General features: G+C 55.8%; 4 protein-coding genes across 9 annotated transcripts; 3 read left to right on the top strand and 1 right to left on the bottom strand.

Annotated features, from left to right (window-relative positions):
• Window positions 1-248: 248 nt before the first annotated feature.
• Parp3 (poly(ADP-ribose) polymerase family member 3) lies at window positions 249-5,975 on the top strand. 5 transcript variants are annotated; one of them, XM_050139500.1, is made up of 11 exons: window positions 250-409; window positions 976-1,159; window positions 1,626-1,751; window positions 1,910-2,098; window positions 2,284-2,407; window positions 2,487-2,713; window positions 2,917-3,063; window positions 3,222-3,308; window positions 3,514-3,691; window positions 4,778-4,933; window positions 5,281-5,975. In XM_050139500.1, the coding sequence occupies exons 2-11, from the start codon at window positions 983-985 to the stop codon at window positions 5,448-5,450; spliced, it is 1,581 nt and encodes a 526-aa protein (XP_049995457.1). In that variant the 5' UTR covers window positions 250-409; window positions 976-982; the 3' UTR covers window positions 5,451-5,975. The 5 variants fall into 5 exon arrangements, with proteins under 5 accessions (XP_049995461.1, XP_049995457.1, XP_049995460.1 ...); XM_050139503.1 differs by having other exon boundaries at window positions 273-409; window positions 981-1,159; XM_050139502.1 differs by lacking the exon at window positions 250-409 and adding an exon at window positions 706-786.
• Window positions 5,976-11,447: 5,472 nt separating this feature from the next.
• On the top strand, window positions 11,448-13,119 carry Gpr62 (G protein-coupled receptor 62). Its single transcript, XM_050139127.1, has one exon. It carries the CDS (start codon window positions 11,448-11,450, stop codon window positions 12,522-12,524), a length of 1,077 nt encoding a protein of 358 aa, XP_049995084.1. The 3' UTR covers window positions 12,525-13,119.
• A 75-nt stretch (window positions 13,120-13,194) lies between these two features.
• On the bottom strand, window positions 13,195-23,053 carry Pcbp4 (poly(rC) binding protein 4). Of its 2 annotated transcripts, none has more exons than XM_050139126.1 (13): window positions 22,869-23,053; window positions 16,772-16,920; window positions 16,632-16,655; window positions 16,504-16,536; window positions 16,186-16,302; window positions 15,837-15,968; window positions 15,577-15,705; window positions 15,238-15,312; window positions 15,014-15,058; window positions 14,876-14,939; window positions 14,715-14,767; window positions 14,459-14,628; window positions 13,195-13,868 (listed from the first exon to the last, which is right to left on the bottom strand). In XM_050139126.1, exons 2-13 carry the CDS (start codon window positions 16,850-16,852, stop codon window positions 13,802-13,804), a joined length of 990 nt encoding a protein of 329 aa, XP_049995083.1. In that variant the 5' UTR covers window positions 16,853-16,920; window positions 22,869-23,053; the 3' UTR covers window positions 13,195-13,801. The 2 variants fall into 2 exon arrangements, with proteins under 2 accessions (XP_049995083.1, XP_049995082.1); XM_050139125.1 differs by having other exon boundaries at window positions 13,195-14,065; window positions 22,869-23,051.
• Window positions 17,749-23,513, top strand: LOC126499968 (synapsin-1-like). Its single transcript, XM_050139536.1, has 2 exons — window positions 17,749-17,786; window positions 22,730-23,513. Exons 1-2 carry the CDS (start codon window positions 17,749-17,751, stop codon window positions 23,511-23,513), a joined length of 822 nt encoding a protein of 273 aa, XP_049995493.1.
• The last annotated feature ends 89 nt before the right edge of the window (window positions 23,514-23,602 follow it).

Here is a 23,602-nt window from a genome sequence, read left to right as displayed (position 1 = left end):
GAATCCAGGCAACCCTGGAAAGTAGACAGTATCTAAACCCAGGGTCAAAGTCGGGCAGATAGCGGATACGTGCGGCAAGAGCCTGGTCGAGGCTGCACGAAGGCCCTGCGGTTTTAGATGTGTCCAGATTAGTGACCTCTCATCTGTGGCACAGTCACCAACTTCGGCCTGCCCAGTCTCTGACTCACCCCACTAGTAGCCAAATAACTGGAATTCTACACCCTCTTATGCTTTTTCCCCTCCTCTTGTGGTTGCTCGGAAATCCCTACCATAAGAGAAGCGGAAGGCTCGAAGAGGGTCACCAGACAAGCCCGGACTTGGAACTTGTTTCTTGGGTGGTGCACTCAGCCAGCAGTCCTGATACCAGGCTGGGTGACAGCCACCACTTCTAGGGTCCTGCTTCTTTTGGGTGAGTGTCCTGTGGCCCTTCCCCGGAGTCCTCTGCGGGGCAGAGAAGGGTGGGTAAAAGTGATTTATCTCTGTCAGTTGAAGGCCACTTATCTGAGACCTTGGCTAGTACCCCTGAACTCTGGAGCGTTAGGAAGAGGCTTCTATATCTCAGCTCTAGAGGAGTAGATCTGGCTGCCCAAGTGCTGCTCTTAAGCGCCCTGCCCTTCCCCACCTCCCAACCCCATAGCTCAGAAGATTCAGTCAGCAGTATTGCCAGATCCCTGTTTCCCGACAGGAGGAGGAAATGCTCTAGGAAAGGAAGAAGCCAACAAGTGGGAGTGGCTAGTCCGCTTTCACTTTTTCTATTACCTAAGGGCACGCAGGCAAGCTGAGAGGGTAGGGATCCGACTTCTTCCTAGCCCAGGGTGGGCAGACTGGGCAGGCTTTAGCCGAGCCCTTGCCACCTGGGGAGGGAGCATATCTGAGGTACAAAATGCGGTTTTAGAAACATGGATTTGTATAGCAAAAAGAGGAGGCCAGCCTCTTAAAAACGCCAGCCTGAACACTCCCTACCCCTCACCCCAGGATAGCCATGGCTCCAAAACGAAAGTCTTCGGTGCAGGCTGAGGGCTCCAAGAAGAGGCAGCAGGGGACAAGGGAGGAGGATAGTTTCCGCTCCACCGCTGAGGCTCTCAGAGCAGCTCCTGCAGATCAGCGCATCATCCGTGTGGACCCCATATGCCCACTCAGTCGCAATCCCAGAACTCAGGTGAGCTCCACCCATGTTCAGGCCACAGCCTTCTCCTCCTTGGGGGTCTCCATTCTAGCCCGGTAGCTCAAAGTCTTTAAGGAAGCTAGGGATTGCTTACATGTCTTCTTAAGACCACAGAGGTGGAGTGTATTCTGTCAGATCAAGGTGTGTCAGGTCTGGCCACCAGACAAGGGAGTTGCCTCTTGCATCCCACTCAAGGATGGGGTCTGACTCGGTTTCCCCAGGACTCACCGATGCTCCCTCAAACTCAGCCCTCAGGACAGAGCCAGGAATCTTTCAGATTCCCCCACCATGCGTGTTCTCCAAATTCCATCTCCCACAGCAGACCTTATTCAAATCCAGTCAGACTGTGTCCCCAACGGCACAGTCATTATACCAAGTGCCAAAATAGAACCCAAGTGTCCACCAGTGTGCACACCAGCCCATGCCCAGCCCAGCTGCCTTCCGGCCTCACCCCACACAGGTCCACAAGGACTATGACTGTACCCTGAACCAGACCAACATCAGCAACAACAATAACAAGTTCTACATCATCCAGCTGCTGGAGGAGGACGGTCATTTCTTCTGCTGGAACCGCTGGGGCCGGGTGGTGAGTGACCCGTTACCAGTGTGCCTCCCGCAAACCGCCCTCCTCTGCACACACTTCAAGAGTCCCCAAAGAGCCACTGTAGCTGGCTGTCCCACTTCGCCTTCCGCCGGCCAGCACACATTTCTGATGGGCACACCCCTGAAAGTTGTCACTTACAGGGAGAGGTGGGCCAGACCAAGATGAACCCCTTCGTCTGCCTGGAAGACGCAAAGAAGGACTTTGAGAAGAAATTTCGGGAGAAGACTAAGAACAAATGGGAGGAGCGGGATCACTTTGTGGCCCATCCTAACAAGTACACACTTATCGAAGTGCAGGGAGAGGCAGAGACTCAAGAGGCTGTAATGAAGGTGACAGGGGTGGGGCAGTGGGGCAGAGGGAAGGGCCTGCCTGTCTGCCTGCCTGCCTGGCAGTGTACACTCAAATACTGGCCTCTTTCTCTGGCCTCAGCCTGGGCCTTTACAAATGCCCCACCCTTCCCCCTTGTGAGCATCCTGCCCAGCTGCTCCTGCCCACACAGTTTTTCTCTCCGCAGGTGGATGGAGGCTCAGTGAGGACTGTGGTTAAGCCCTGCTCCCTGGACCCTGCTACTCAGAAGCTCATCACCAACATCTTCAGCAAAGAGATGTTCAAGAACGCGATGACCCTCATGAACCTGGGTTAAGAGGTGCTCTGAGGGGAGGGGCAGGGCCCCAATATCAGGGGGTGCAGGACTGAGACTATCCCTTCATCCCCCAGATGTGAAGAAGATGCCCTTGGGAAAACTGAGCAAGCAGCAGATTGCACGGGGCTTTGAGGTCTTGGAAACTCTAGAGGAAGCCATTAAAAAGCCCACTGGTGGTGGTCAGAGCCTGGAGGAACTGTCGTCCCGTTTCTACACTGTCATCCCGCACAACTTTGGCCGCAGCCGGCCTCCGCCCATCAACTCCCCTGAGATCCTTCAGGCCAAGAAGGACATGCTGCTGGTGAGGACTGGCGGGCCCTGAGGGTACCAGACAGACTGGGCAAAGAGGAGAGGAGCAGATGGTCACGGACTCCAGGTTACAGTGGGCAGGCTGAGGGCCAAGAGAGGAGAAAGCCAGACAGAGAGATGGGGTGGGGACAGACAGGTGGGAGATGCTGGAGGTGGAAGCCAGGAGCAGACAAGCTCCGGTGCTCATTATCGTAGGTGCTGGCAGACATCGAGCTGGCCCAGACCTTGCAGGCAAATGGGGAGGAGGAGAAACTGGAAGAAGTGCCACACCCACTGGACAGGGACTACCAGCTCCTCAGGTGCCAGCTTCAACTGCTGGACAGTGGGGGGCCCGAGTACAAGGTGAGCTCTACCCACCCGCCCTTGAGGTACCTGGGGAGCCCTGGTTCTCCACATTCTCTCCTACATGCCCAGGCCTAAAGAGAGCTGTAAAGTGAGAGACCACAGGGCACTGGTCCCCGAGTCTCCCCACCTTGGTCACCAGGCTCTGCTCTCCCCAGGCAATACAGACCTACCTGGAACAGACTGGTAATAGCTCCAGACGCCCAGCTCTGCAACATGTTTGGAAAGTGAACAGAGAAGGGGAGGTAAGGGGTATTCAGCCCCTAGATCACCACCCTGTCCCTTAGGGGATAACATTTACTTACCTGTCCCTTGCTAAGTTGGCTCAAAATCTCTGATCCGTTTCCACCAGGCCTAGTGTAGGCCACTTACCTGTGGGGCCCTCAGCTTTGGGACTCATGAACCTTCATGTGCTGTTTTCATTACCATTTTCCACTTTTCCCGGCTCAGGAAGACAGGTTCAAGGCCCACTCTAAACTGAACAACCGGAGGCTGCTGTGGCACGGCACCAATGTGGCCGTGGTGGCTGCTATCCTCACCAGTGGTCTCCGGATCATGCCACACTCGGGCGGCCGTGTTGGCAAGGGTATCTACTTTGCCTCGGAGAACAGCAAGTCGGCCGGCTATGGTGAGGTTCCCCTGGGTCGAGGCCTGGGTTGGGGTGAAGGCACAAAGATGGGCTGGGCCCAATCCTGAGGGAGGAATCCTGGACATATTCCTGACCTGAGTACACAGTGAGATGCCCTAAGCCTAAGAAGCACCTGGCAGTCAGGGAAACGTTGTCCTGGAAGTGGGGGGGGGGGGGGGGGGAGGGGGGGGGGGGGGGGGGGGGGGGGGGGGGGGGGGACTCTGAGCAGGAAAAGAGAAATCGCGACGGAGAGGGGAGAAGGCTGCGTGCGCCAAGCCTTGCCAGTGTGTTCTGTGCGGAAGGAGGGGCAGGGACACAGGACCAGAAAGCCACAGAGAGCCCGTGTGGATGTGCACACTGGAGAATCTCAGTGGGTGCAGCGGTGAAGTGGGTGGCAGAGGGATGGGGGGTGGGTTCTGTCTCTCTCTGCCTCTCTGATTCTGTCTCTCTCTGCCTCTCTGATTCTGTCTCTCTCTGTCTCCATCCCGCCCCCATGAGCACTGGCCCTCGCTCCAGGCTCCAGAACTGAGATGAGAGAATCTGTGAGCAGAATGTGTGAGGCAGTAGTGTGGCAGCAGGTGGCAGAAGGTCAAAGGCGTCTCCAGGGACTTCCAAATTCATGGTCAGGGTGTCCTTAAGTGACTCAAGTGACCCCACCAGCCCAGGCTGAACACATCCCTGGAGGCTGCCATCACCTGCCAGGCCAAGAAAGCAAGGTTTAACCAAGAACAGATGGGGCTGAAATTCTTGGTGGACAAAGAGATCTATCAAGAGGACAGGGGACCCCAAGAAAGACGGGCTGACAGGAGTGGGGGTGCTCACCTGAGGGGTGCCAATGACAAAGTAAACAAAGTAGGGAGAGGTGCCCCTTCCCAGCTCCCATCCCACCATCACCGATTCACTAGCGGACAGCCTGTGGGAGGTGGGGGAAGGGAATGGGAGGGAGCAGGCGGGGATGAGGGGTACTGGAAGGTGGTTAGTGTTTCGTGAGCCGCAGAACTGGCACAGACAGCCTTGCCACTGCAGGAAAGAGCTGGCCGGGGGCCTGAGCTGTTTCCTCCTGCCATGAGCTTCTTTGTCCTCTAGTTACTCCCATGTCTTGTGGGAAGCACCATGTGGGCTACATGTTCCTGGGCGAGGTGGCCCTGGGCAAGGAGCACCACATCACCATCGATGATCCCAGCTTGAGGAGCCCACCCCCTGGCTTTGACAGTGTCATCGCCCGAGGCAAAACAGAGCCTGGTGAGCCCCAGATATTGGGTGGGCCTATAGATAAAGGTGGGGTTGACATAAGAGACTGGGGACCTCCTCAGAAGACAACAAGGAGAGTGGACTGTAGAGACAAAACCATACAGTCTTCCTGGGGGAACTGACTCCCCCAGTCGTCCAACAAACACCCACTGAGTCAACAAATCCCTCCAGGGTGTCAAGAGGGCTGAAAAAGTCATGTCATTGACGAGCATTAGCCTGGGGTTTTCAGGGGGAAATGGGGACACGGTGGCACTCCCTGTAGCAGGTGGCAAGTCTCAGGGAGCAAGACATAGGTAGCACCAGGCACCAGTGACTCCTTGGCAATCCGTCCCTTACAGATCCTTCCCAGGACATTGAACTAGAGCTGGATGGGCAGCAGGTGGTGGTCCCTCAAGGTCGACCTGTGCCATGCCCATCGTTCCAAAGCTCCAACTTCAGCCAGAGCGAGTACCTCATATACCAGGAGAGCCAGTGTCGTCTGCGTTATCTGCTGGAGATTCACCTCTGAGTGGCTCGCCCTCCCGAGGTCCTGCTAGTCTGGGCCATGATCTTGATCTTCACTCTCCTCAGTCTGGCTCCCATATTTCCTTTCGCCTCCCAAGAATATAATACATGCCAGGCACGTTGGCACACACCTATAGTCTCGTCTACTCAGGGGGCAGAGGCAAGAAAAACACTACCCTGAGAGCTGGGGCCAGCCTGGGCTACATAGTAGGACATGTCCAAAATGAAAATTACAATCATGAAGCTAAATAGTGAGTTCCAGGCTAGCCTAAGCTACAGAGTATGACCCTGCCTCAAAATATGAAAGTCAATGTTCTATCATGTATAATCATGCACTTAGTATAGTCATATACTCTAAGGTTATATAGTCTAATGACACTGTTGTCATCCCAGTCCGTGTAAACCATCTACACAATGACAGAATCACCTAGTGGCATGTTCATGAGATGCGTCACCATCATGAAGTAAAAATGGCTGTTCATTGTCATTATCTGTAGTCATTGTGCTGGGCAATAGACTCTTGAACCCATTTCTCTTGTCCGACTGAATTTTGTATGCACATCTTCCTAAGCCCCTTTGTGCTTTACATCTACAAGTTCAATTTTTATACATATTTATTTTTATTTTCTATGCATTGGTGTTTTGTCTGCATACACGTCCATGTGAGGGTGTTGGATCCCCTGGAACAAGATTTACAGACAGTTGTGAGCTGCCATGTGGGTGCTGGGAATCGAACCTGGATCCTCTGGAAGAGCAGCCAGTGCTCTTAAATGCTGGGCCATCTCTGCAACCCCTGAGTTCAACAGTTTTGGGTTCCATATGTTAAGTGACATCTTGTGACCGTTATCTGTCTGTGTCTGGCTAACTGAACATAATGTCCCGCAGGTTCCCCCCGTGTATCTTCAAACCACAGCACTTCCCTCCGGTTTTAAGGCTGAGTAGTATTCCACTATGTGCTCATGCCAGTTTCTTTGCCCGCTCACCCATCAAGGGACGCTCAAGGTGATTTGTTATCTTAGCTATTGTGAAGTGCTGGGGAAAAAATCCACCTACTGGTTTCATCCCCTTTGGAATAGTGTGATTGCTGGATCCATCTCACTCTTCCCGCCAGCCCCCCCCATCTCAAAAACTGATTCCTGGTACCTCAAATGGTCCCAGAACCTTGCCTCCTAAAGCGATATTAAAGGGGCACAGACCAAAATGGGTTGGGCCCCACCTCTAACCTGATTCATGCACTCTGCCAACTGAGTTACATCTCCAGGCCACTTGGGGATTTTCTTATACTTTATCTCAGTTTTTGTGGTTGGGGACTGAGGGAGGCCTTGGGCACCTTACAGGAAGTGTTCCAGCACTGAGCTACATTGTAACCTCACAGGCAGCTTTATCAAGCATGAGCCTCAGCTTGTTCAATGAAACAGTGGCCACAGGCTTCCTCTGTCTCCATGGTGGCCCTCCACATGGCAGCTCCAGCTGAACTCCGAAAAGTGTGTGTCACGTGAGCCAATAACAGCCACACCCCTCCAACCCACTCAAGGCTATCCTTGTACCATCCCTCTCTTCTAATAACTAAGCATCCAAAGATGAGCCTTACCACCAACTCAGAAACTGTCGTTTGGAAAGCCACCTGATTCTGTCTCCTAAGCTTAAACATTGCCAGGTAAAGCAAGCATCGCTGTGTGTCTTACCTCCGGACATTAAAACCAAGCTGAGTTTGTGTCAGAGGGCACAGCTCTCAGTCCTCAAAGATTAACAGCTGTGACCTGGATATTCCCGTCCTAGCCTGGGAGCAAGTCCCAGAAAGCAAGGTCAAGGTCCCCCGTGTGAGTTGTATGCTGCTTTCTGTCATATCTCTTTTAATCAGAAGATGTTCCTCAACCATTTATCCATTCATAACGTTAACTTTTCTGGAGATGGGGGGGGGGTCTTGCTATGTAGCCTAGGCTGCCCTTGAACTCTTGATCCTCCTGCCTCATCCTTCCAAGCGCTGGGGTTACAGGTGTGTGTCATCACACCCAGCTCATTCTCACATTCAGAAAAGTACAGGACAGTTGTTTCATATAATATCTTTTTATTATATTTTATGTGTATGGGTGTCTTGCCTGCATGTGTCCCTGTTCCACTTGTGTGCCTAGTGCCCACAGGACCAGAAGAGGGCACCAGATCCCCTGGTACTGGAGTTACAGGTGGTTGTGAGCTGCAGAGTTTGAAGCTTGGCAACCTGAGTTTGAGCCCCAGAACCCACATAAAGGTGTATGGCCTCCACACGTATGCCATAGCACCCCACCACATCCTCACAATAATAATAAATCCAATGGGAGACCCTTCCCGTCCCTCTCCTCATTCCCGCTCATCTGCTGGAGTGAGCCCACTGCATTCAGCTGTGGGTTATCCTCCTTGCACTCCCCTGCAGAGTTACACGGACAGATACACTTGCTACAAAGAATTCTGTTTTTTTAATGCAGGGTCTCACTATGTAGCCACTATGGTCATATGTACATCAGGCTGGCCTTGAGCTCACAGAGACCTTCTTGCCTCTGTCTCCAGAGTGCTGGGATTAAAGGCGCGCACCCCACCACACCTGACATCTATTTTTTTTTTCATTAGATACAGTGATTTGGTAGGAAGTATGCACCCACCAACCCACCACAGTCCCCACCCCTTCACTGTCCTCTCTAGACTCCTTTTCTCCTTTGCTGTACTCACGGACCCTGCTGAGCTCTCCCTGAGCTGTGGAGGCCCAAGAGGTTGCCCCACACTGGCACGCCTGGCAGGGCAGGGAGCAGAGGAGAGAGCAGTTGGCTTTCCCCCACCCTCTGATTGTAAACCTCAAAGATTCAGCTTCACCCCGTAGAGGAGGCAAAGGCCACATCCAAGCTCGGCGCAAGAATGGAATGGGATGTCACTGTGGACCGAGCTCTAGGAAGCCGGGAGCAGCGCTCCAGCTGTGTGCTCTGAAGCACATGCCCCCTTTCTCTGGCTCACGTCTCATCTGAGTGATGGAAAGTGTGACCTATCAGTTCCATCATGGAATGAGTCACAGTGAGAGGCTGGAGCTGAAGTGATACTGACCTTGTTCTTGTGATGACCTTGGAGGCACTGGTCCAAGCAAGAGGCAGTCAAGGCTCAGTAAAAGAGGCTCCAAATAGCCACGTTCGTATATGAAACAGAATATCAGTAAAGGAAATGCCTGCAAGAGCGCTAATGCAGGGTAAAAGGATTAATGTGAGCCGAAGCTGGAACGCTCTCTTGTTAGTAGAAACCGGAAGTAAATGACAGAACAAAAATTAGATAGAAGGTGGGGCTGTAGAGATGGCCTAGTGGTTAAGAACACTGACTGTTCTTCCCAGCACCCACATGGCAGCTCACAACTGTAACTCCAGTTTCCGGGGATTTGATACTCTCACACCAATGCACATGAAACCAAATTAAATAAATTATGAAAATAAGATCCAGCAGCATATGCTTGAGATACCAGCACTCAGGGGAAGAAGGCAATAGGATTAGAAATTTAAGGTCACTGGGTGGTGGTGGCACAAACCTTTAGTTATAGCATTTAGGACGCAGAGGCAGGCAGCTCTCAGTGAGTTCGAAGTCAGCCTGGTCTACATAGCGAGTTCCAAGACATTACACAGAGAAACCCTGTTTTGAAAATAAACAAAAAATAAATAAATAAAAATAATTAAAAAAAATCTTAAGGTCATCCTTAGCACCTGATGATCCTGCTTCAAAAATAGTAAATACACAAATAAATCACAGTAAAGCAAGAAGCAAGTCATGGGCCGGCAGATCCTGGAGAGCAGTTTGCCAGGTGAGAGGCACACACGTCTTCTGTGCTGGAAGCATGATGGGTAAGGAGGAGGAGAGGTGGGAGGTGGTCAGAACACAGCTGGTGGAGGCCACCTCACTGCACAGTGGTGGTGATAGGTAGGCCTTTGAGGGAAAGAAACGGGTTTTTTTAATGATGCCACCTGATTTATTTTTAAAAGGGTCCATTTTAGCCAATACTAAGAGTGGACTGTAGGGAATAAGTTGGAACAATCCAGCCAACAAGGCAGGAATTACACCAGATAATGGAGCCCCTGGGAACTGGATAGAGAGAAAGAACAGAAACTATCAAACAGGAGATGGCAAGGACGTCATCACCACCCACCATCTGGAGGCTGGAGGGATAACGGGAGGAGACAGTGATGGGTTCATCCAGTCAGGTCATCTTGCAAGAACAAGAGCACAGAGAAGGCTCCATGAAGGAAGCCAAAGGGACAGAGAGAGAAGCTGTCTTCCACAGAGGGCTGTAGAGGCCCAGGCTACGCACCATAGGGGAAGCGCCCTGGCTTCCTCCTACCTCCCACTCTCCAGTCTTCTGTGCATTTAACGTCCATTGGCTGGATACCTCCAAAAGCCTGAGGAGGACAGGGTAGGTAGAGGTAGGCAGAGTGGGGAAGGAGCCTAAGGGCAAATCGGAGGAGCAGCTTGAGGTGCAGAAGCAAAGGCCAGGCCAGTTAGGAGGATGCTGCGGTGCTCTGGGGGGGGGGGAGCAGCAGTAGTGGCTGCGGAGCTCTGGGGGGCAGCAGTAGTGGCAGGGAGGTACCGCGATGAGACTGAGATGAGATGTGATGTGCATGGATTCCCACGATCTCGTTGGACTGGACCGGGTGTAGGAGAAAGGACAGCTAGAAAGCTGGGAAGCCCTAATGTGAGGCGCGATTTGCTAAGATTCTGCAAGGAGCCAGTTAAGGAACAGTCAAGAGTCCTGCTTCAGTTCAGGACACAGGATGTTTGACATGCCCATTAGTCGAAGTCTGGTTCAAGGAAGAAGGTACTTCATTCAGATACCTAATAGGTTCTCCGTGTCTAGGTAGTTTTTGCCATGGGTGACTGTAACCTGATCGTGTGCCCCACTGGAGTTCAGGGCTTTCCTTGAGCCACCTACCAGGCGGGGGTGAGGGTGTGGGGAGTGGGGAGTAGAAATGACTCTAACTGGCCATGACTAAAGGTTTCGTGTTTGTTTTGTTTTTCCGAGACAGGCTTTCTCTGTGTGAACAGTCCAGGCTGTCCTGGACTCACTTTGTTCAGACCAGGCTGACTTGGAACACACAGAGATCTGCCTGCCTCTACCTCCCGAGTGCTGGGATTAAAGGTGTGCGCCACACTGCCTGGCAGGACTGACTTTCATGTGGAAAGTTTATTTACTCAAGCTGCACGTTCTGAGGCTGGGAAGAGGTAGCTTCCTAAAGCACGTGTCAGGGGGTGCTTTTTAGAAGAGAGCTGGCTTGCCGGCAGTGAAAGTACTAGACCAACCAATAGATCAACCAAGCATCCGTGTTTTGTTTTGTTTTTTCCCCTTAGGCCTCCTCCACAAGTGAGATGTAAGGTAAACTGACTGAGCAGCCACTCCGTGCCATGCCCTGAGATTTTTTTTCTCCTTCCCTCAGAACTCCTGGGCGCGGGGGGGGGGGGGGGTCCAAGCAAACCTAAAAGTTTTCCTGACTGATTCCTCGAGAAAAGTACTGCCTGACCTAGCAACCCTCCACGTCCGTCCGTCCGTCCATGTGCAACCCCCCCCCCCCCCCCCGCACAAAGCAGGGAAGGGTCTGGGTTCAGTAAGCTGTCCCTTGGGCAGTTTCACAGAAGAGCCTCCAGTCTCCAGCTGGCAGCTGCTAGGACCAAGGGGGCTGGCGCCAGGCCCTGCCCCTCCCTTACTAGCTGTGTGTATCTCCAAAGGACAGCATCAGAGTGACAGCCGGTACCATCTCCGCAAAGTCTGAGTTGCTGGCGCTGGGCTAGGGAAGGGGGAGAAAGCCGAGCCAGGCTCAGCCTTGCATCCACCCATAGGGCCTACCAAAACCCAGAAGAAGATCGCAGCCTGGGCGTCGGAGTCACCTCCTGGGCAGCCTACGAGGTGAGAGGCCCTGAGGAGCATGGAACAGGTTATGGGACTCCTGGAGCTGGAGGCTCCATTTCGCTCTCCCCATAGCAACCCCAAAGAAGCCTGAGCGCTCAGATGGCTAACAACACGGGAATAAGCGCCACCGAACTCGTGGGCTCGGTGGGGTTGATCCTGGCGATTCTCGTAGAGGTGGGGGCCGTGCTGGGCAATGGCACGCTGCTCGTGGTGGTGCTGCGCACTCCCGGGCTGCAAGATGCCTTCTACCTGGCGCACCTGTGCGTTGTGGACCTGCTGGCAGCCGCCTCCATCATGCCTCTGGGCCTGCTGGCCGGGCCTCCCGGGCTGGGGAGTGTGCCCCTGGACCCCTCATCATGCCGGGCGGCACGCTTCCTCTCAGCGGCTCTGCTCCCCGCCTGCACACTCGGCGTGGCTGCTCTCGGCCTGGCGCGCTACCGTCTCATAGTGCACCCGCTGCGGCCAGGCACACGCCCGGCGCCAGCGCTAGTGCTCACCGCGGTGTGGGCGGCGGCCGCGCTCCTGGGAGCGCTCTCCTTGCTCGGGCCACCTCCCGCGCCACCACCGGCTCCGGCTCGCTGCTCCGTCCTGGCCGGAGGACTCGGGCCCTTCCGGCCGCTCTGGGCCCTGCTGGCCTTTGCGCTGCCTGCCCTGCTGCTGCTGGCCGCCTACGGTAGCATCTTCCTGGTGGCGCGGCGCGCCGCCCTCCAGCCCCCGCGAGGGACACGGCTCCGCTCCGACTCTCTAGACAGCCGCCTCTCCTTCTTGCCACCCCTCCGGCCACGTTTACCCGGGGGCAAGGCGGCCCTGGCCCCAGCCCTGGCCTTGGGCCAGTTTGCAGCCTGCTGGCTGCCTTATGGCTGTGCATGCTTGGCGCCCGCGGCGCGCGCTGCAGCAGCCGAGGCGGCTGTCACCTGGGTAGCCTACTCCGCCTTCGCGGCTCATCCCTTCCTCTATGGCCTGCTGCAGCGCCCGGTGCGCTTGGCGCTGGGCCGTCTCACTCGCCGGGCACTGTCTAGGCCCCCGAAAGTCCGCATGCCGCAGGCCTGGCACCCGCGGACACTCGTTCAGCGCCTTCAGGGGCTTCGCAAGGACCCTGCCCTGGGCCCTTCCGAGGCACCAGAACAGACCCCAGAATTGGCAGAACAGAACTCAAGTGTGCCAGAAGCCACGTGAGAGATTTCTCCTGGACTGGAGAAGGAAGGTGGGACCAGAGGGCCACATCTCCCCCCCTGCACAGGTCGTGGCAGGTACTTTGCCCGGACTGCTGACTGAAACGGGAGAGAGGGTGGTACTTAACTTAGTCTAGTGAGGTTTCTCAGGAACCTGATTCTGAGCCCAATACTACCTGTGTTCCTTTCCTGGGGCCTCGGCTTTCCCAGCTGTAACCTGTACCATCTCCTAAGGACCCCTCCAGTGTATGCTTTTTAAATTCATGGGTACTCTCTGGCCCAAAGGGGAGAAATGCAGGCGTGGTCACAGAGAGATGGGTCCTAAGAGCTCACAGCCAAAGGATGAGGGTCCAGGTTACAGCCACAGCAGGAGGAACCAGTGGAGAGACATTCAGAAGATATCCCCGCCATCTGTGCCATGGGGACGTCGGACAGTCAGACTCAAACTCATTACTCAGACGGCTCAGCAAACAGCCCGACTAAGGTTTGGTGCTGAAGACAGGAGACTGAACACATGACCCCTGAAAGGGCCCTGCGATTTCACCCCAGAACTGACATGTGGAAAGGGCTGTGGATCAAAAGGGGCTGCATTCACAGATTGAGGTTCTTCGGGGTTCCAGCTACACCCTCCCCCTGGAAGTTTTGTTACCCCAACAGTAGTATTATTTCATGGCTTTCTGGTCGCTGAGAATATTTATTCAAAAACAGGGATTGAAAAAACTGTACAGAGAATCTGCTGCTGAGACCTGGGCCCCTGCCCCAGGCCACTCCCCCCGCAATAGGCAGAGCCCTCTCTTTGGGTTGCCCCCTGACAAGCCCAGCCAGTCTATTCCAGTCAAAAGGGTATCAGTGGAAGCAGCAGAATCTGCAGGGGATGAAGAGAAGCTTGGCCCCAGCCACCCCTCACTCTCCTCCAGTTCCCACTGGGGCAGCAGGCCAAAGGCCCAAAGGGATGGAGGACATGAGCAGCCTCCCACCTCAGGGCACTAGAGGCCCCGGCCATTCCCGGCTTCCAAGCATAGGTCTGAGGGGGTGGAGCCCCTGCTCTGGGGCTGCCATAGCTCCTAGAACCCCGGGCCAGAAACTGTCCCCTCTCTGAGGAGGAACTCCAAAGATGGAGCAGGGTAGGGGGTGCATCCATGCGTCTGGCATTACTGGCGCTTGAGACCCCATGGTAGAGTCTCCTTGGGCAGGAAGGACGTGGAGGCAGCCCCTGCTGGTGGTCCTGCCTGCCCCGGCCTGGGCCTCAGCCGGCCTCAGTAGGGAGAGAATTTCTGCCGTTCAGCTTTCTTGCTCCCATTGGCCGCTGCCATCTTGGCAGTGTAGGCCGCCAAGCCCGGCGGTGGCCCTGGGGAAGCAGGTGGTAGAGCCAAGAAGGGCACAGGCTTGAGGCCGATGAAGTTGGAGAGGGAGATGGCATAAGGTGTGCCCAGCAGGCCTGGGGGAGCTGTGGGCAGGGCCGTCAGGGGTGGCGAGAAAGGGGTGGGCAGGTCTGCGGGGGCTGAGCCAGGTGTCCCCCCAGAGGTAGACTTGGCCGTCTCTAGACTGGAGAGAGGGACACAGAGGGGAGGTGAAAGGAAAGGTGGGGATGAGACAGGGGCCATGAGGTTAGCCAAAAGATGGGAGGGGAACAGTGGTACGGGGTGGGGGTGTTTCGGGCAAGAATAGCAAAGGTACAAAGGCAGGGAGGGTAGAAAATACAAGCAGATATAACTTGGGGTAAGAAGAAAACTAGGAAGGACCCAGGAAAAACCAACAGTGGGGAGACAGGACATGAGGGGTGGATACAGGAGTAATAAATGAGGCACATGAATGACTTAGGAAGAATACAGCAGGAAAAAGAGAGGGGCTGAGGAGCAGCAGGAGATTGGTCCAGAGAGACAGGAGGTTATCCCTTCCTTCCCACCCATGCTCTCCCACCGCCCGCCCCGTGCTCACCAGGCAGTGATGAGGTACTGAGCCAGGGCAATGGATACGGGTGAGCCAGTGATGGTCACATGCCGCTCCCCAGCACCCTCTGCTTGGTTCCCAATCTTAATATGTGCCCCTGACATCTGCCGGATCTCGCTGATCTTGCTGCCCTGGCGTCCGATCACACAGCCAATCAGCTAGGGGGAAGGCAGAATTTAGCCCTGAGCAAGGTCTAGGCCCCTGGATCCCTTCACCACCCTCCAGCCCCCCACCTTCTGCTCACATCATTGGGAACCAGGAACTCCTGCGAGCTGGTCTGTGTGCTGGGATCCAGTCCTGAGGCAGAAGAGAAGGACTGAGCGTGGTTCTGGTTCTCTATGGGCCTCCCATGTCCACTGCAGGGATGCCCAGCCCCTCCTGCCTCCTTTAGCCGGAACTGCTTACCTGGCACCACACTGGCTGAGGCAAAGGGAACTGCGTGGCCTGAGAGCTGCTGGAGCTTGGTGACCTGAGCCAGAGAACAGGGTCAGAGGTTAGAGGGGGCAATTCAGGAAGGGGTGTCTCAGGCTGTGGGTCACTCACCTCTGCAGGGGCCACTGCTCCATACTGACCCTGGACAGAGAAACCCTGTGGGGCAAAACGGTTGAAAAGGGAGCTGCTGTGACAGGCCAGATAGTTTGGCCAGATCACTCCATGTGCCCTCTGCAGACACCCCCCCCCAATTTTCTAGTCCACTCCCTCCTCCACCTTGATTCCCCTCCCCCGTCTCCAGTAAGGCTCCTAGCCTCTCCTGATGCTGCCCTCACCTGGTTGGCAGAGAGCAGGACAGTACCTAGGGAGAGGCTTGGATGATATGGGATAGTGGCTCCTTTGGGCGGGGACTAGAAGACACAAATGGAAAAGCTTTGTCAATCAGGCCTCCCCAAGAATCCAATGGCCTTAAGGCATTCCCATGGCTTCCATGAAAATGTATCCCAGAGTGCCTTAAGCTTATAATCAGTCCATGGCTGTAGCTCTGCTTGCCCCACCCCACCTGATGTTACAGCCATAGGGTCTGGATGGTGACAAGCACCTGGAGCCCTCTCCTGCCCTCCCCCTGGCTGCCCACCCCCAGTCCCCATCCCACCCCCGACTCTGGGAAGCACCTCCAGAATAACAGCACATATCTGGCGCACACACAGGATGATGGCATCAGGCACCCCAGACACGGTAACAGCACGCTCTGTGGAATTGGGGAGCAGGTCCCCTGCCACCTGCACCTGGGCTCCCGTAGTCTACAAATAGAAAATAGTACCCACTTCTGTCGACTCCAATAGCCAAGAGAAAGGGCAGCTCCGGAGCTCTAGTTCCCTCTCCCCTTGATGGGTAGAAGACAGACGCCCATGGGTGACCTCTCTCTGCTCACCTCTCGGATCTCCTTGATTTTGGTGCCTGCCTTCCCAATCAGTGATCCACACTGGCTGGCAGGGATGACAAGGCGCAAGGTCACCGGAGGTCTGGAGACACTGCCGCCATTTGCAGGAGCAGCACAAAGGTCCTGGGGCAGAGAGACAGTGAGTCGGCCACATATGCCCCTGCTACTCCCTCAAGTACTTTCCTGAAGAGGGATAGGGAGAAACCCTCCTTCCCAGACCTCCTCCAAGAGAACACGGCCTTGGACTTGACCTTCTCTCCCCCATAGCCACTATCTGGAGACAGGGTCAAGTTTCTCACAGGCAGCCACCCTCAGACTCCCACCCCAGTTAGGCACAAACCTCATCCAGCTTGAAGGCAATCATGGAGACGGCATGGAAGACGGCAGCTGTAGAGCCGGTGATGGTAGTAATCCGCTCAGGGCAGGAGCCCTCAGAGATGGTTATCCTGGCACTGCTCTGCAGGTGTGGGACAAGCGCCGGGCAGCAGGCATCCTCCCCACTGTGGTGCCAGGGATCTGTCTGCCTGCCCCAGTACTAGAAACTGGCATTCTTCTGGGCACTCACTTATCCCAGGTGCGGTGATTCAGAGGAAAGGATGGCCACCTCCCTTCCCTTCAACATCAGGGCCCTGGGCTCCTCCCCTGACCCCATCTTTACCTGCTCCCGGATTCTCTTTACAGTCTCTCCCTTCTGTGGGAGACAAAAACCAAGATTCCTAAGTGGTCGCACCTTAACCAGGGCTGAGGCTCAAGTTGTGGGGAACATACAGAAAACTGGACACCTACCTTCCCAATGATGCTGCCCACTTCCTGTAGAGATAACAAAAGAGGACTCAGATGGGTATGAATGCCCCGGGCTCAGGAAGGGAAACCCACTGAGACCAGACATGTGCTGCCCCAGGGCTCTGCCAGCCCCACCCACTCACCTTCCCATGCATCAACATCCGCAGCGTGAGAGTGATGCTAAGCTCTGGCTCCTCCTCCAGCCCCGCATCTGAACTGCTCATTCTGTCAGGCGGGGCTGGGGCCACAGTGGCCTGGGAGTGTGTCCACGCTGTGGCTGTGGCTCAGCTGGCTGTGGACAGGGCAGCAGAAAAGAGAGGCTGAGAGGAGCCCTAGTTACCTCGCCACTGCTTACATGGGGACCGCAGAACCAGGCCAGCCAAGCTCAAAGAGGAGGGAGATAGCCTGGGCCTTGAATTCTAAATGTCCTTCTGACCATTGTATTTGTGCGCTTCTTCCTGGCTGTGTAATCCTGGTCACTGAAGCCTTCTGGACCTCAGTCATCCAACCCAGAAAACAACTACCAAATCCTATCCTCTAAATATATAAGAGTTAAAAAAAAATGAGACAATCTTATGACAGATACTCAATTTCCCTTCCTCCCAAGTCTTGAAAGATGCCAGGGAATTAGAGCTCACTGGTTGAATGCTTGTCTAGAATATATATGGTCCTAGGTCTGGGCACCAGAATGTGAGGAGAGGGACTTAATGAAGAGGTCTGGACAGCTATGAGAAACCACAGGATGGCTTCCTCCCTCACTTGGAAGGGAAGGTTCCCGTAGATTGAGCCTCCACTGTGGAATCAAGGATAAAACCTTACTCTGGGCCAGGCACAGTAGCCCAGGCCTATAAACCTAGATGTACCCAGTCTAAGGCAGGAGGCTCTCATTCAAGGGTAGCCTTGGCTATATAGTGAGACCCAGCTTCAAAAAAGGAAAGAGAAGTTTACCCTAAATATGAGGTACCTGCTTCCAGAGGCCAGGGCTGGCTGGCTGGCTTAACGGTGGTGGAGAAGAGGCCAAAGAGGAAGCTGAAGCCTAGCAAAGGTTTGGGACAGGAGGCCCAGAAGGCGACTTCCCAATGACTCGGGGCCATTAGAGGAGAAGGTCACTGCAGACCACATGAGGCATGACCCGCTCAACAACTACATGGGGAAAAGGTAGGCTCTCTCTACATCTCTCTCTGATCTCTTTCCTATGTTCTCAGAATGGCCCCGTGCGCAGGAGGCACAAAGTGTGAAGACTGGCCACATACCCCACCTAGAGCACACTACTGTACCAGAGACATGGCACCGGGGCTCCATTCCCATACACATCAGAGACGATCTGTCTCCCTGGGACTGGTAATGGATAAGAGAAGGATTTGGTGGGCTGCAGGAATGTCAAGGCCATTAACTGATGGAGCAAGGCCGAGCCTGAGATTATCTACCAGGATTAGTTTAGCCGCCAACCCTCCCCACTGGACCCCTTTTCATGCCTCAACTTAATCCTGAACCTTAATCCTCCTCAGAAATCCTTCAGCAGCGGCTGTCTCCCGCCATGGCCCAGCCTTGATGGTGAGCTCACTGGGGACTAGAACTCGAGGAGGACAATGGAACCAACTGGTGCCAGTAGAGAATCTGGACCCAGACATCACTAACCATAGGAATTCTTTCTGCCTAGAAGGGTGTTGGGACAAAGGATAAGTGGTCCCCAATGGGAATCCTTTGTCAGCCCTCTGTCCTATCCAGACATGAGGGTCCAGGTTTCAGAGCTCTGCCCAAAGCCTTCCTCTGAATGTCTTGTGCTAGCCAGAGTTTGGGTATGGAGTGGTTAGGGAGTTCCCAACCTCGCTTTCTCTTGGATACCTGAATGAGCCACTGTTCCAAACTGCAGTCTCCTTTCCTCCTTGGATAGGGACAGTCAGGATGGCAGCATTGTCCCCACATGTTTTTTCTCAGGTGCCCACTTCTTCCATTTGAGTTCAGCCATAGAACTCGCCACAGGGTAGAGACCAGCAATAGATTCGGGGCCTGTGTTCTTTGGGCACCCTGGCCAGCCCTGCGCTGGCTGCCCTTGCTAGACATTCCCCTGGCTGCCTGCACTTCCCCCATCAAAGCGCCTGTGATGACGCGCATAGTTTGTCTCCCTGGACAGCCAAGCCCGGGAGCCCCTTAGAACAGGAGCCAAAGCTGCCACCTTCTCCTTGTGTCCCCAGCGCTCAGTCCAGAGCCAGGCTGGAGAGGGTACTATCAGGGACAGGAGCAAATGAATTTGCGCCACAGGAGGGTCTGTAACCTGCCCAAGGTCACAGAAAGAAGGGGTGAAGTGGGAAGAATGGGGCCAACAAGCTCCTGTAGGACCGGACCAGGCTCCATTCGGGGCCCATTTATAGCTGTTCCGGTCTTGGTCTTTTAGTCCTTTTCTGAAGTGGGATCTAGATTCCAGTGGCCTGGGGAGCCTCTGCCTGGCCGGTGGACAGTCATCTTGTTTGGAAAACGCTGATGGCTTATCTGGGGCCATAGGATCTTAAGCTCCAGAATTCCGTGGACCCTTAATTGAGTGACAAACTGTGGGAGATCTGAAAGCAGTCTTCCTAGCACTTCTTGTGACCCCAGGAAAAAATGGACTGTGGGCAAAACTGTTAGTCTCGCTAGGAAGATGCCTAGGTCTGCAGCAGAGACCCACTGCCCCAAATTCAATAGGTGACCTTGGCCTTCCCTGGCCTGGATCTGGATTTACCCACCTGCACTGTTTGGGAAGTCAGGGTAAGGGAGTTAGTTGCTGGTATCTCCGTGTTCCAAGAGACCCTTGAGTTTTTCCTATCTTTTGGAAAGAAGGAGGCTCCTGACCCTCCTCCAGGCCCTTCTCCCAGAGTCCTAAGCATAAATAGCCTCAATGGGCATTCATTACCAGATGCCCTGTTTGCACTGGGGTTTTAAGGAGTATCTTGCCGCTTCAGTCCAGTGGGGCCCCAGGTCTCTGCTAGGCCACCCACGTGGCAGCCACACAGCATGCCACACTGACCTCCAGCTCACCTCTGAGGGTGCCCAGCCCCCTCTGGTCAGCAGAGCTCCCTGGCAGAACATCCCACTCTCAGACCAATCCTCTGACCTCGGTTCTTCCTTCTTCTGCTTCCCAGGCCCCCTCCCCAGTCCAAGTGCCTATTCCTTCTGAACCTGGCTTCCTGCCACTCCGGCTGGAGGGGCTGGGGGGGGGGTGACAGCTGTGTAAGCGAAGGCTGCCCCCTTCCTGCCCCTCCCCCCAGCTGTCTCTCTCCTATGACAGCTGTCCAATCAAAGGGCCGGGGGCTTAGCCAGCCCCCCCCCCCATGCAGGGATCAAGTGTCCTCCCTGGCTTTGTTCTAGTGTAAGAACAATCCAGGGGAGGGGAGGGCTCTGGGGCCAGTTGAACCAAGCAGGCTGTCCCGCCCCTCGGGGGATTCCCTCTGTTCAGTGTGTCTGGACCACTAGAGACTGTGGACCCACCTGGGCTGCAGAAGGTTGGGGGAATCCAGTCTCCAACTTCACCTCATATCTCATGCCCACCTTAGCACTCCTAAGTAGCCTCCTTCAACCCTTAATCCGAAAACAGTCAGGCTGGCCACACCCGATAAAGCTGGGGAATGGCTAAGCATCGGGCATGGCAGGGTGTGGCAGGAGGGTGGCCACTAGGCCTGGGTGAGGGGGGTGGCGGCCTTGAGACCTCCTGGCTCCCTTGTTCATCCCGTCCTCTGGGCATGCTCACCCTTGCTGGTTAGCCTGGTCTCCACAAAACTGCCCAGCATCCTCAGACTCATGCACCCACCTCAACCTTTCAACCTCCCAGGATGGCCAATCATCCGTAGTTAGGAGGGAGGAGACGGGGGGGGGGGTCCGGCGGGGGGGGGGGGGGGGGGGGGGGGGGGGGGGGGGGGGGGGGGGGGGGGGGGGGGGGGGGGGGGGGAGCGGACACGGAAACTAGGGGAGCAGTTGTAGACTCTGGTTTCTTGATTCAAGTCTGTCTGGTACAATGCCAGGGAAGAGGAACATAGAAGATGATAAACTGGTGGTGCCAGGAATGCTATTCCCCCTGGAGTCGCCCAAGACATGGCAGACATGAAGACATGGCAGAGGGAAACCAAGGCAGGCTCAGGCCCTGCTCAGTGCTACTGTCTATCCAAGTTGAAAAAGCTCTCCAATCGCCATGCTCCATGCCGAAGACTATGCTCACTCTGCTGTTTCCCAACCATCCATGGATCCCCAGGACCCAAGGGATAAAACCTGACCTCTATGCACCAGCAACGGAGGCCTCCAAGGTCCAGCCCCTTCCAGCTTCTCTTGTCGCACCTCTGCCTCATCCCAGGCCACAAAATAGGTCTAGAACCTCAGACAGAGTCTTTGCCTGGCTGACACTCCCAGCTCGAAATACTTATCCCCTTCACTCTCTGGCAGAAGTCTTCTCAAATGCCTCCTCCTCCTTGGAGCCTTCCAACCTTTCAATTCAAATGAAATTTCTCTGACCTCTGTGCTTCCCAAAGACACAGCTACAAGTCAAAAGAGGCCCAGTGGGCATTTCTGAGCCTATATCTTTCTGCTACAGAAGAATAGGAAATCTGAAACAGGATCTGGCCCCAGGGAAGGGGGGAGTTAGGGCTCACAGGCCCTGGAACACTGCAGATCATCACACCTCAGAGTGTTGGGGCTGTAAGCACATGGCAGAATCAGGACATGCCTGGTCAGAATTCCAAGTTCCGGCCCAGCATCCCAGCCTGTTCCTGCTGATCTCCCAGGCCTAGGGGCTCGCTCGGCATGTTGCTGAAGTGAGGAATTTGAGAGTTCTGAGAGACCAGAATAGGTCCCCCAGCAGGGAGAGGAGCGGGTAGAAATGCCCTGGTGTGAGATGGGTCTCACAGCATTGAGGTGGGTTCAACCAATCACAACTAGAAAAGCCTCACCAATCAGGAGGCGAACCTGAGGCCTAAGGAGGAAGGGAGTTGTTTAGAAGGCTGCATAGGATGTGACAGGCAGGCCAGGAGAACCCATGGGTCCACCTGGACAGCCCAGACCCCTTTCCATCAAGAGCTAAGTAGTGGTGATAGAGACTGGAGGAGAACAGGGATGAGAGTAGGAGGTGGACGGAGCCTGTCTGGGGCCATAGGGTGGGGCAGGCCAGCCTCTCTGCGGCCTGGGCCTGCCAGGGTGTGTGGGCCGCCTGCTCCCAGCCCCCCACCCTGAGCATGCAAAGAGAACAATCCCCTTGTGTTTGGGCAGCCTGAGCCTGCATGCTGATGAAGGCTAGGGGGTGGGGGCTGGGATGGGGTGCTTTGAAAGTTGAGGGGGTTCCAGGACCTAGAGGGATAATATCCTCAAATGAAGAAACAATAGACCCCCCCCCCAGGTGCTGGCTCTGAGGCCACCAGGGTGACCCCCCTGAACAGCCTGAGTCAGAGACCAACTCCTGACCAATGCCTGGGGTCTGAGAGCTCTTTACAAGGGGAAGAAGGGTCTCTGGGGACACATGCCTTGTTGGTCCAGAAAAAAGGTAACCATCCTGGGCTTGGTGGGGACCCACAGCCACACATCCTGAGGGAAGCGGTGTGAGTGGACCATGATGCATCCCCTTGAAGACCATTCCCTTGGGTGCCAGGATGGGGCGGGGCCCTGGGTGCCACAGGTCTCAAGATGGCGGGCCTGGTTTAGGAGAGTGAGGAGGTGGGCACCTCCCTCTCCTGGCCAGGCATGCATGAGGGCCAGGTTGAAGGAAGTAGCAGAGCCCCTTCACCTCCACCTCCGCCCCATCACAGTACCCAGGCCAAGAGCTGGAATGAAGAGCCACAGGGAATGAGGGACCACTTTGTGCTCTCCATCCCGCCCCCCCCCCCACCTTGGCCTGGAGTCTGGCTCCTCCAAGGACTGCAGAGAATGGGAAGGGGTGTGTGAGCCAGGAGCTGCAGAGAATGGCAGATGAGAAGAGAGATGAAGTAGAACCCGAACCTGGGCCATGAGGTCTAGAACGAAGAGCAAGCTCAAAGGACAAAAACAGCGAATAGGATGGGAGCCTCAAACCTGGTACCTAAGGTCCAAGAAATCCCTCCCTGAAGTGGGGTGTTCCCCTGGAAAACCAACGCCCCCCACCTGTGCAGGCCTCAGCCGAACTGGACAGGGACCGTGCTCCTCGCAGTTCCCCCAGGATCGCGGTCGGTGCACACAGGAGCGGATCCTCCTCCCCAGCGAACCCCCAAACTTCATGACCCGCGGTGCCCCGCCCGGCCCTCGCCTTACCTCGCAGGGGTTGTTCTGCGGCGGCGGCAGCGGCGGCGCGGCGGCTGGGCCGCTCAGTCCCACATTGTCCCCGGGAAAGGCGGCCGCTCACAACTGCGAGTGACATCAGCTGCGAACAATGAGGGGTTTGACAGGCGCGGAGCCCGGCCGGCCCGGAGCCCGGCTCCGCGCCCCCCCACCCCCACCCCCCGGCCCGCCTGGCCCGGCCCCGCCCCGCCCCCTCCCGGATCCGATTACAGCGCGGCGGGCCCGCCCCAGCAGCCCCAGTGCCGCAGCCGCCCGCCCCGCCCCGCCCCGCCCCGCTCCGCGCCGCGCGGTCCAGCGTCCCGAGCGGCCGCTGCTTCCGGGAGGGAGCCATGGACCTTTCCCCTGCGGCTCACCAGGACCTCAGGATCCTCCCAGTGTGGCTCTCTCTGGGCCCGTCCTTCCCGCCCGGTGCTCCTGCCCAACTCGCCGCAGCCTTCATCTCAGCCCTGGCCGCGCCTCCCGGCTTCTGTCCCACGGCCCTCCGCCCTGCCCGGGCTCTCGCTTCTTCGCCATCCTTCACTCTGGGGTCCAGCCCAACAAAACGGGCCACCTACAGCTTCCTCACTGTCCGGCCCTAGTCCACCCAGGACAGGTTACCCGACTGGAGGAGGGGCCTGAGAGAGCGGTGTGGCCCTTAGCACCCTGTCCCGTGATCCCCCAAGTCTACTGCCAAATTCCTTTTGGAGCTAGGGTTGTAAGGAACAGAG

The sequence above is a fragment of the Alexandromys fortis genome, unplaced genomic scaffold (genome assembly GCF_014885135.2).
Source record: "Alexandromys fortis isolate MF-2015 unplaced genomic scaffold, M_Fortis_MF-2015_v1.1 scaffold_36, whole genome shotgun sequence".
Lineage (NCBI taxonomy): Eukaryota > Metazoa > Chordata > Mammalia > Rodentia > Cricetidae > Alexandromys > Alexandromys fortis.
This window is presented reverse-complemented; position numbering and strand designations above follow the sequence as displayed.